The sequence below is a fragment of the Rhinoraja longicauda genome, chromosome 12, assembly GCF_053455715.1.
Source record: "Rhinoraja longicauda isolate Sanriku21f chromosome 12, sRhiLon1.1, whole genome shotgun sequence".
In the NCBI taxonomy this organism is placed as follows: Eukaryota; Metazoa; Chordata; class Chondrichthyes; order Rajiformes; family Arhynchobatidae; genus Rhinoraja; species Rhinoraja longicauda.
This window is the reverse complement of record NC_135964.1, coordinates 4,235,510-4,247,663: the sequence shown is the minus strand read 5'-3', so window position 1 is coordinate 4,247,663 and position 12,154 is coordinate 4,235,510. Positions and strand designations below refer to the sequence as shown.

The window sequence follows — 12,154 nt, the reverse complement described above, 5'->3', positions numbered from 1 at the left end:
GAGTAGACCATTCGGCCTTTCAAGCCAGCACCGCCATTCAATGAGATCATGGCTGATCATCTAAAATCAGTACCCCGTTCCTGCTTTTTCCCCATATCCCTTGATACCTATAGCCCTAAGAGCTAAATCTAACTCTCTCTTGAAAACATCCAGTGAAGTGGCCTCTACTGCCTTCCCTCGTTGGCCATGGTTGAGCCGTCTTCCCCGTTTCATTTTTTCGCCAGACAGGGATGAACAATTTTTGGAGTTCATCCATGCGATCTTTAAATCATTGCCACTGCATCTCCACCGGCAACCCTTTAAGTAAGGTAGCGCAGCGGTAGAGTTGCTGCTTTACAGCGAATGCAGCGCCGGAGACTCAGGTTCGATCCTGACTACGGGTGCTGCACTGTAAGGAGTTTGTACGTTCTCCCCGTGACCTGCGTGGGTTTTCTCCGAGATCTTCGGTTTCCTCCCACACTCCAAAGACGTACAGGTATGTAGGTTAATTGGCTAGGTAAAGGTAAAAATTGTCCCTAGTGGGTGTAGGATAGTGTTAATGTGCGGGGATCGCTGGGCGGCACGGACTTGGTGGGCCGAAAAGGCCTGTTTCCGGCTGTATATATATGATATGATATGATGATATAATTTGCCAGGCTATCCTAGCTAATCCCCGTCTCATACATTCAAATTCTCTTTTCTTTAAGTTCAGGACCCTAGTCTCTGGATTAACCGTGTCACTCTCCATCCTAATGCAGAATTCCACCATTTTATGGTCACTGTTGCCCAAGGGACCTTGCACAACAAGATCGCTGACTAATCCTTCCTCATTACACAATACCCAGTCTAGAATGGCCTGCCCTCTAGTCCGTTCTTCTACATATTGGTTTAATAAACCATTCCATACATTCCAGGAAATCCTCCTCCTCAGCGCTGCTACCAGTTTGGTTGGCCCAATCTATATGTAGATTAAAGTCACCCATGATAACTGCTGTACCTTTGCTACACGCATCCCTTATCTCCTGCTTGATGCTATCCCCAACCTCCCTACTGTTGTTTGGTGGTCTGTATCTAGACCAAAGATAGACACAAAAGTGACTCTTGCATCTCCTCCACCCTAGTTATTGTACTAGTTTCACTGTTGTCCTGATGAGTTTCATTGTCTGCAACTCGTTTTCACCTAGCCCACAGCCCCTTTCCTTTATTATTGTTACTTTTTTGCTTATCTTTCATTCATTTGTTCTATATCGCTCGACGTCACCGTCTATATCTCCAATTTCCCTTGACTCCACTGACTCTCAGTCTGAAGAAGGGTCTCAACCCGATGCATCACCTATTTCTTTTAGATGCTGCCTGACCTGCTGCGTTATTCCAGCGTTTGGTGACTATCTTCCCTTTCTGTAAGGTTGGGCGGATGGTTGTGGTCCTGGATGATCCAGAGAGGGCAGGCTTCAGAGGACATCACCATGTCTGGATTAATTGTGAGCTTCACCTTCCCTGCAAATTCCCCCAGGCTTGGTGCCTGTGAATACCAGCCGGCACATTTCCCATCTCCCCCCCCCCCCCCCCCCCCATCCCTCCACCAGGCGTTCAGCCTGAGGAAATGCTCGTTTTGCAGTGACACTTCCACTGGCTAAACAAACTGTGATGTCAAAAACTAAAAGTATCTGCTCAGCAGAGAGAATTTCAAGAAACGTCAGTTTCGCTGAAAGATCGTTTTCCTCTCTGATAAATGTTGTATATTTCGTCATCCCCACGGGTCAGAGCCAATCCTGACAAAACACAATGTGTTCTGATAATTGTACCTGAATCAAACACTCATTACTAATGGGTTTAGTAACATTGAAAACCAAAGCCTCCTCTGCTCTAACCTAATAATATTAATTAAATACCAATTACAGCAATGTGTCTGACCCGGGTTATCCCCTTCCGTGATCAATAGTTTGGAACCTCCAGGCTCTTGAAGTGATGGGCTCAAAGGCAGAAGCAAAGCAGCAAAAAAAAATCTTAACAACTATTTCCATGAATCATTCCAGTTGATCGTGTGGCCTCTCAGTCGTGAGGCTGTCAACTGAGTGGCAGACTCCGAGCATCATTGAGCTGTGCACTTGCACCCACTAGGAGAGTGTTCAGATTAGTTTCACTTCCAGTCCTCACGGCTGGTTGAAACAGGAGATAATCAACTCATCAGTCTTCGGCTGGAACCAATGCAGAATGCAGAAGTGAAAGGGCAGCGAGCCAACGCTTTACCAGCCAGGTCTCAAGACAAATGGAACGTTCTTCTCAATTATAGTCCATGCAGGATGTTGATTTTTTTTTTTAGTGTGTTGACAATAGTAAAAAAAAAGAAATATTGAATTTCATACATTCTTGGAAACAATGTCACAACAAAATCTAAATCAGAAGTTGGACTGCATCTCTTGTGGGATTAAGGATGAATACGATCACTGCTGAAAATTTCCAGGAGTGAGTGTGGAAAGCTAAAATCAGCTGCTGATGGAGATACAGAAATATGAATGATAAACAAGAACCGCCTTGCAATTTACATACATTTTGAAGAGACTGAGGGTTATTGATGCTTTTTCCAGTGTTTGGACTGACATTCTATGTGATTTATTAAAGAGCAGGAAATTGAGCCTGGCCTGATGATTAGAAGAGTGTCAATATATCACACTAATAGGTTTAGGAGCAACATATGCACCAGTAATACATCATCAACAGTCACAGTGCACACAATGGGCTGCAGCTTGACTGCCTGTTATTTATTGCCCAATGTCATGCACTCCAACATTAGTGGCAATTCAACTTCCAAGTTATAATCTAAAGGAGCAAAACTAATTTAGAACTTTCAAGTATTTGGTGCCAGAGGTCTTACACATAAAGTATGCGATGTTGGTAAACATTTCATTCCTTCATGTAATATTACATTTTTTGAATGATTTAGAACTTTTACAACAAAAATAAACAAGCCACAGCCTTCTTCCATTTCAGAATGACAATGGGATTACATGCGTTTCCAAGCTATATCAGTGTTATATGTTCCTGCTGCTGCATTCATCAAGATTATGCACGCTGATGCATTTGTGAAATAGATGGCTTATCAGACCAAATTGGCAACTGTATGGACTGCTTCTGGTCTGAAGATGGGGGGACTGGACGCAGTTTACAATCACAGAGCGCCTGGGCAGCTTGCAGCCCAGTGGTTTGAACATTGACTTCTCCAACTTTAGATAGTTCCTCTGTCCCTCTCTTCCCCTCCTCCTTCCCAGACCTCCCACTGTCTTCCTGTCTCCACCTATATCCTTCCTTTGTCCCGCCCCCCTGACATCAGTCTGAAGAAGGGTCTCGACCCGAAACGTCGCCCATTCCTTCTCTCCCGAGATGCTGCCTGACCTGCTGAGTTACTCCAGCATTTTGTGAATAAAAGGAGAGAGAACGTCATTTATTACTTTGCACGTTAAAACAGCAAGATATGCTCTGTGAAACCAAATGGGCAGTCCAGGGCAGTTGTACAATTCCAATGAGGTCTGCTGTGCTGAGTTTACCTGATAATAAGATGCTAAGATGGCAGCGTGATACGGGTCTACCTTGCACAAACAAATCCATGTCCTTGCAAATGCAGTCACCAGCTACAAGGAGCCTGAATTTACTTCTAAAATTAGCATTATAAAACAGAGCAGGTCACAATGAATACATGGAGCTTGGACCCAGGCACATCAACGGAATTAATGAAAGATTTGGGTTATGAATGGTTGAGCATATAATAGGTTAAGCAAATGAAAAACAAAAAAAGCACTGCATTCATACACTGGGGCCAGTCCATCCATCGCGGCAGTGATCATTTGCAATTGGGAAATAATTGCAGATGATCACTGCAGTATCTGAATGGCCCCAGAGAATGTATATAGTATTTTTGTTAGCAGTGACAAGCAGCAGTTTTACCTCATTTACTTAGTGCGGGAATATGCCTAACCAGCTGTGACTAAAACCCTTCATTAATTTTGATGGGTGTGGTGGTGTGTCTGAGTTCAACTTCAATGTTTTTATCCTGATCTGTTTTGAAAAGTACATGCATCGGAAGATGTGGCAACATCTCCCATTTCTCGGGTGGGGACTGTTCTTCAGACATCAGTGTGGACACAGACATTTAAATCTTTCCTCTCCTCTTTCAGCATTCGAGAAAGGACCATTCTCTCCATCGCTCTCTGATTCACTCTTCCATTTTTAATTACACATTCTCCTCTTCCCATAGAGCTGCCTCACACACCCAAAGGAGATGCAATACTTGCCCCTTTATCTCTATCCTTCTCCCTTTCCAGGGACCAAAACTGTTCTTGCAGGTGAAGCAGCAACATACTTGTACTTTTAGTGTAGGAAAATAACTGCAGTTGCTGGTACAAATCGAAGCGACTAGGCTTGTATATACTGGAATTTAGAAGGATGACAGGGGATCTTATCGAAACATATAAGATTATTAAGGGGTTGGACACGTTCATATCATATATATACAGCCGGAAACAGGCGTTTTCGGCCCTCCAAGTCCGTGCCGCCCAGTGATCCCCGTACATTAACACTATCCTACACCCACTAGGGACAATTTTTACATTTACCCAGCCAATTAACCTACACACCTGTACGTCTTTGGAGTGTGGGAGGAAACCGAAGATCTCGGGGAAAACCCACGCAGGTCACGGGGAGAACGTACAAACTCCTTACAGTGCAGCACCCGTAGTCAGGATCGAATCTGAGTCTCCGGCGCTGCATTCGCTGTAAAGCAGCAACTCTACCGCAGCGCTACCGTGCCGCCCCGTACCGTTAGAGGCAGGAAACATGTTCCCAATGTTGGGGGAGTCCAGAACAAGGGGCCACAGTTTAAGAATAAGGGGTAGGCCATTTAGAACTGAGATGAGGAAAAACGTTTTCAGTCAGAGAGTTGTGAATCTGTGGAATTCTCTGCCTCAGAAGGCAGTGGAGGCCAATTCTCTGAATGCATTCAAGAGTGAGCTAGATAGAGCTCTTAAGGATAGCGGCGTCAGGGGGTATGGGGAGAAGGCCGGAATGGGGTACTGATTGAGAATGATCAGCCATGATCACATTGAATGGCGGTGCTGGCTCGAAGGGCCGAATGGCCTCCTTCTGCACCTATTGTCTATTGTCTATTGTCTATTGAAGGTATTTATTCACAAAATGCTGGAGTAACTCAGCGGGACAGGCAGCATCTCAGGAGAGAAGGAATGGGTGACGTTTCGGGTCGAGACCCTTCCTCAGACTTTTCCTCGTTTAGTGAGTTTTAGTCAATGTTCGTGAAGTGGAGAAACCAAATGCAATTTGGGTGACTGCCTTGCAAAACACCTGCATTCAGTTCCCAAAATGACCCTGAGCTTATTCTTCATCTCATCCCTACTCTTTGGTTCCTACGCTGTTCTAACAAACCCCAACAGAAACCCACCTTTCTACTGGGTGGGTGCAGCCCGCAAAAGCAAACCAAATTCAATCACTCCAAAGACGTACAGGTATGTAGGTTAATTGACTGGGTAATATGTAAAAATTGTCCCTAGTGTGTGTAGGATAATGTTAATGTGTGGGGATCGCTGGGCGGCACGGACTCGGTGGGCCGAAGGGCCTGTTTCCGCGCTGTATCTCTAAATCAAAAATAAATAAATCAGAACGCCAGCCTTTCTTGATTGCATCAGTTCCAATCAGGTGACAAATATATACCTCCTGTGTAGAAGTATAGAACATTATGAGAGGTGTAAGGTGGACAGTCAGAACCTTTATCCCCAGGGTGGAAATGTCCACCACTAGAGGGCACAGCTATAAGGTGAGAGGGGGAAAGGTTATTGGAGATGTGCAGGGCATTTTGGTTAACACACGGAGAGTGGTGGGGCCTGGAACGCACTGCCAGGGGTGGTGGTGGAGGAGGGAGGTACGATGGTGGCAGATGGTGGAAGTCTTTGGATTGGCACGGGGAAACGCAGGGAAGAGTGGGATATTGGTCATGTGCAGGCAGATGAGATCAGTTTCACCTGGCACCATGTTCACCCAAACCATTGTGGGTCAAAAGGCCCATTTCTGTGCTGTTCTATGTAAAGGCATTAGTCTTAATGTTAACCCTGTTTCTCCGCAGATACTGCCCGGCCCGCTGAGTATTTCCATCACGTTTTTTCCAGCCTTGTAGCAACTTCAGGGATTGGGTCTCTCAGTGCCAGCATTATTTTCTCTCCCTGTTTCCTCTTGTTTTCAAGCACCTTGTGGAACAGCATCCCTCTCCCCATCAGAACTGCCCCCTCCATCGACTCCTTTAAGTCCAGGCTCAAAACCTATTTCTACTCTCTAGCATTTGAGGCTCATTGAGGAGGTGCTGTGAACTGTTTGCGTGCTACTGTATGTTTCATTTTTTTCCTTAGTACCTAATCAGATGTACAGCACTTTGGTCAACGTGGGTTGTTTTTAAATGTGCTATACAAATAGAATTGACTTGACTTGACTTGACTTCACCTTCCATTCCAACCTTGCAGTAGAGGCAGAGGGGCGAGGTTGGAGTGTAAGGGCGCGTCCAGTGGAGGTGGGGTGCAGGGGCTTTGTAGCCAGTTCCACCGCAAGGCTCCTGAGGGAAGTAGGAGTCAGAGGGCAGTCCCAAAGGAGGGCAATCAAAGAACCTGCCAATGCTGCCGAACGGAGCAGTCACTGGCTGTGGCTGAAAAGAAGAGATGATATCTGGGCTGCCACGTGACGGAAGACACACACCCAGGTCTGATCACCCTGCCGTGGGCCTGCTGTGGGCCTGCCGTGGGCCTGCCGTGGGCCTGCCGTGGGCCTGCCGTGGGCCTGCCGTGGGCCTGCCGTGGGCCTGCCGTGGGCCTGCCGTGGGCCTGCCGTGGGCCTGCCGTGGGCCTGCCGTGGGCCTGCCGTGGGCCTGCCGTGGGCCTGCCGTGGGCCTGCCTCGACTGAGGGTGTCTTGTGATAAAAGGCCGAAACACCCAGTGACGTTGAGGTACACAACTGAAGATGGTAGCAACATCACCTAGTGGTCACCCGCAAGAACAACACCAGTCAATTGTAGTGCAAACCTTAGGGATTGTAACATCCAATCCTACTGATCAATCATTTATACTTCCTCTGAATAGACCAGCTGATTAGCAAGCCTTCAACATCCACTCTCACCAGAGGCACGTGTCACCCAATTCCTCTTGGCTTCCACTCTCTCCCAGCCACTTCCACGATCTCCCTCCGCCTCCTCCCTCCCTTTCTGTAATTTACACTATGTTTAATATTTTACTTTTCCACAGTTCTGATGACAGATTATATACCCAAAACATGAACAATATTCCCTTCTCCATATGTGCTGCCTGTTCTGCCATTTTCAGTCTCATTCCTGGCCTCTGCCATTTTTCTCATTGCTTTTGAACAATACGCTTCACACAGGGAAGTGTGTGGGGACCACCACTGGACATTGAGTGTCCTCTACACAAAGTGTCCATAAACTAACAGAGAAATCAGAATCAATCACATTCTCTAATGTCAAGCTACTGTTTTTTTTAAATGCCACCTTACCAGTGTGGTGAAGAAGTAATGGTAATATTCAGTCATCATTCCCATCGAAAGGATCTGCAAAGAAAACAGATTAGCATTAACAGTAAAATATGGAGTCTATATTCATGCAGCATTCACTGAAACTTATGCATGTTCCGAAGTGCATCAGAATGAATGAATTTCTTTGAAACCTAATCACTCTCCTCATATTGAAAATCATAGCAACTTGTACACCACAAGATGCTGCATTCAGCATAAGCTACCATCTGCCTCGTTGGAGACCCTCCGACTATCTTTGGTATGATTTTACTAGACTTTATCTTGCACTAAATGTTATTCACGTTATTCCCTTTATCATGCATCTGTTCACTGCGAATGGCTCAGTTGTATCGTCTTTCCGCTGACTGGTTAGCACGCAACAGAAGCTTTTCACTGTACCTCGGTACACGTGACAATAAACTAAACTCAACTCAAAACAAGTGAACCTGTTCTTCGTGTAGGAAGGAAATGCAGTTGCTGGTTTAAATCGAAGATAGACACAAAAAGCTGGAATAAATCAGCGGGTCAGACAGCATCTCAAGAGAAAAGGTGTTGGTGACATTTCCCAGATGCTGTCTGACCAGCTGAGTTACTTCAGCTTTTTATGTCTATCTTAGGACCAGCTCTTAGCTTCGATGGTGATGGACCGGAGATACATTTTGGACAGAACAAAGGATTTGGAGATAAAAGGATCTGGCGTGAAAGGATTTACAGATTTCATGGTTATGCCCACAGGAATTGAAAGATGGGGCCTTCGTTCAATGACTCATTTGAATGTAGATATGTCCATCTATTTATTTAGTCTTTCATTTATTTGTTTTCATTTTGAGCACAAGACTGCAGGTATTTTATCTTCATCTGCAGCAGTAAGGTGCGGACATTTGGCAAGCAAGGGACAGTGAGAAGGCTGTGCATGTCCAGTGAACGATGGCTGGGGTTGGTGGCAGTGAGTGTTCTGCAGTACATGAGGCCATGGAGGTATACTGAGGGAGTCAGACATTTGCAGTTTGATATGGAAGGGGAAGAGCATGTTAGGAACAAACTAGAACCAAGTGGACCCGTAGGGCCCAAACCTCTCCTCCCCTCTTCCCCCTCCCCCCTCTTCCTCTTCCCCCTCTTCCTCTTCCCCCTCTTCCCCCTCTTCCCCCTCTTCCTCTTCCCCCTTCCCCCTTTTCCTCTTCCCCCTCTTCCTCTTCCCCTCTTCCTCTTCCCCCTCTTCCTCTTCCCCCTCTTCCTCTTCCCCCTCTTCCTCTTCCCCCTCTTCCTCTTCCCCCTCTTCCTCTCCCCCACTTCCTCTTCCCCCTCTTCCTCTTCCCCCTCTTCCTCTTCCCCCTCTTCCTCTTCCCCCTCTTCCTCTTCCCCCTCTTCCTCTTCCCCCTCTTCCTCTTCCCCCTCTTCCTCTTCCCCCTCTTCCTCTTCCCCCTCTTCCTCTTCCCCCTCTTCCTCTTCCCCCTCTTCCTCTTCCCCTCTTCCTCTTCCCCTCTTCCTCTTCCCCCTCTTCCTCTTCCCCCTCTTCCTCTTCCCCCTCTTCCTCTTCCCCCTCTTCCTCTTCCCCCTCTTCCTCTTCCCCCTCTTCCTCTTCCCCCTCTTCCTCTTCCCCCTCTTCCTCTTCCCCCTCTTCCTCTTCCCCCTCTTCCTCTTCCCCTCTTCCTCTTCCCCCTCTTCCTCTTCCCCCTCTTCCTCTTCCCCCTCTTCCTCTTCCCCCTCTTCCTCTTCCCCCTCTTCCTCTTCCCCCTCTTCCTCTTCCCCCTCTTCCTCTTCCCCCTCTTCCCCCTCTCCTCTTCCCCTCTTCCTCTTCCCCTCTCTTCCCCCTCTTCCTCTTCCCCCTCTTCCTCTTCCCCCTCTTCCTCTTCCCCCTCTTCCTCTTCCCCCTCTTCCTCTTCCCCCTCTTCCTCTTCCCCCTCTTCCTCTTCCCCTCTTCCTCTTCTTCCTCTTCCCTCTTCCTCTTCCCCTCTTCCTCTTCCCCCTCTTCCTCTTCCCCCTCTTCCTCTTCCCCTCTTCCTCTTCCCCCTCTTCCTCTTCCCCCTCTTCCTCTTCCCCCTCTTCCTCTTCCCCCTCTTCCTCTTCCCCCTCTTCCTCTTCCCCCTCTTCCTCTTCCCCCTCTTCCTCTTCCCCCTCTTCCTCTTCCCCTCTTCCTCTTCCCCTCTTCCTCTTCCCCCTCTTCCTCTTCCCCCTCTTCCTCTTCCCCCTCTTCCTCTTCCCCTCTTCCTCTTCCCCTCCCCCCTCTTCCTCTTCCCCCTCTTCCCCCTCTTCCTCTTCCCCCTCTTCCTCTTCCCCCTCTTCCTCTTCCCCCTCTTCCTCTTCCCCCTCTTCCACTTCCCCCCTCTTCCTCCTCCCCCCTCTCCACCACCCCTCTTTCTTCCCCCCACCCCTATTTCCTTCCCTCCCCCACCCCTATTTCTTTCCCCTATTTCTTTCCCCTATTTCCTTCCCCCACTTTCCTCCCCTCCCCTCCACTCCCCTCTCCCTACCCCCTCCCCTCTCCCTCCCCTCTCCCTCCCCTCTCCCTCCCCTCTCCCTCCCCTCTCCCTCCCCTCTCCCTCCCCTCTCCCTCCCCTCTCCCTACCCCCTCCCCTCTCCCTACCCCCTCCCTACCCCCTCCCTACCCCCTCCCCTCTCCCTACCCCCTCCCCTCTCCCTCCCCTCTCCCTACCCCCTCCCCTCTCCCTACCCCCTCCCCTCTCCCTACCCCCTCCCCTCTCCCTACCCCCTCCCCTCTCCCTACCCCCTCCCCTCTCCCTACCCCCCCACTCTCCCTACCCCCCCCACTCTCCCTACCCCCCCACTCTCCCTACCCCCCCACTCTCCCTACCCCCCACTCTCCCTACCCCCCCCCACTCTCCCTACCCCCCCCCCCACTCTCCCTACCCCCCCCACTCTCCCTCCTCCCCCTCCCCCCACTCGTCCCCTCAACCCCCCTTATCCTCTCCCCCTCCCTCTCCCCCTCCTCCCCGCCCTCCTCCCCCCTCTCCCCTCCCCCTCCATCCTCCCCCTTCCCCCACTCCATCCCCCCTCCGTTCCCTCCTTCCCCTCCCTCACCCCACCCTCCTCCCCACCTCTCCCCCTCCCCCCCTTTCCCCCCCCACTCCATCCCCCTCAACCACCCTTATCCTCCTCCTCCCCCCCCCTCCCTCCCCTCTCCCTCCAGCCCCTCCCTCCCTCCCCCCTCCCTCCCTAGGAGATAGATTTAAACTTGTGAATGTGAATAACTTTAAAAATATAACACTGATTTCAATGAAACTTCTTCCAATAGCACCAAATGATGACGGTGAGTAGGTGGGCCTAACATTGTCACGCTATCGTGTACTGTTTTGGCTGAAGTTCAGGAACAAACAAACAAACAAACGAGAGTTTTAGTATAGAAACATAGAAACATAGAAAATAGGTGCAGGAGTAGGCCATTCGGCCCTTCGAGCCAACACTGCCATTCAATATGATCATGGCTGATCATCCAACTCAGTAGCCTGTACCTGCCTTCTCTCCATACCCCCTGATCCCTTTAGCAAAAAGGGCCACATCTAACTCCCTCTTAAATATAGCCAATGAACTGGCCTCAACTACCTTCTGTGGCAGAGAATTCCACAGACTCACCACTCTCTGTGTGAAGAAATGTTTTCTCATCTCGGTCCTAAAAGACTTCCCCCTTATCCTTAAGCTGTGACCCCTGGTTCTCGATATATAGATATATAGGTTGGCTGTGTGGCAGGCTCAGAGAAAATGGTCCTGAAAAGACAAAGGCTAGTACTTTGGAGTGAAAATAACTTAAGTGGTTGGGAAACACATTTTCTGCTAATCATTAATCTTAAATGCTAATCATTTCACCTCCCTTAAATATTCTGCCTGTTGGAAAATGCAAGACCGCTTCACATTCAATACTCCAAACATAGGGTAACCAAACCAACTTATGATCTGATCTCCAATATGCTGTTGTAGAACTTTGTGTACAAAACCAACTGTTGTGGCATTTAACACTGGAAAATGCAATTGCAATACCATTTACAATCATAATTGGCACTACATACAAATATTGACATATTTCTAATGAATTATCCCATAGACAGAACCAAACACACGGTTTGAAACATTACAACCCATTCATCATTTTAAATGCACTTCACAACAAGTGCTCCTCAGTGGCATTGTTCATTATGAAACTACTCGTTCAAAAGCAAATATTGACCATTTCTGGTACTATTGTTTTTCTTTAGAATTATATGAATGAGGGCATAATTGTCCTGAAATTGTTTTCTGAGCAATATTCCACCTGCACAGCCAGGTGCGCCCTTTGTGCTCAGATCAGAATCGGGCAGGACTGCCTTGTCATGGTTGATTCTACTTCCCATTCAACTTTCTTTCAGAAGGGCTCTAGAAGTCTAAAAATAGGGTTTTGGCCTTTGACCATTTTGTGCCGGTCATTCCTTTTACCAAGCCCTTCTCTCAGGTGGTGTCTGAAGGAGGAAACAGCAGATGCTGGTTTAAATCGAAGGTAGACACAAAATGCTGGAGTAACTCAGCGGGTCAGGCAATAGACAATAGATAATAGGCGCAGGAGGAGGCCATTCGGCCCTTCAAACCAGCACCGCCATTCAATGTGATCATGGCT

At 48.3% G+C, this 12,154-nt stretch overlaps 1 protein-coding gene across 6 annotated transcripts in view; it reads right to left on the bottom strand.

Moving 5' to 3' along the window:
- Positions 1-12,154, bottom strand: part of grik1a (glutamate receptor, ionotropic, kainate 1a) — a 329,820-nt gene that overhangs the window by 116,093 nt on the left and 201,573 nt on the right. For all 6 annotated transcript variants that reach the window (XM_078408895.1, XM_078408897.1, XM_078408898.1 and 3 more), the window contains one exon: positions 7,534-7,587. In XM_078408895.1, coding sequence (XP_078265021.1) covers positions 7,534-7,587 — 54 coding nt within the window. The remainder of the gene's footprint in view (positions 1-7,533; positions 7,588-12,154) is intronic.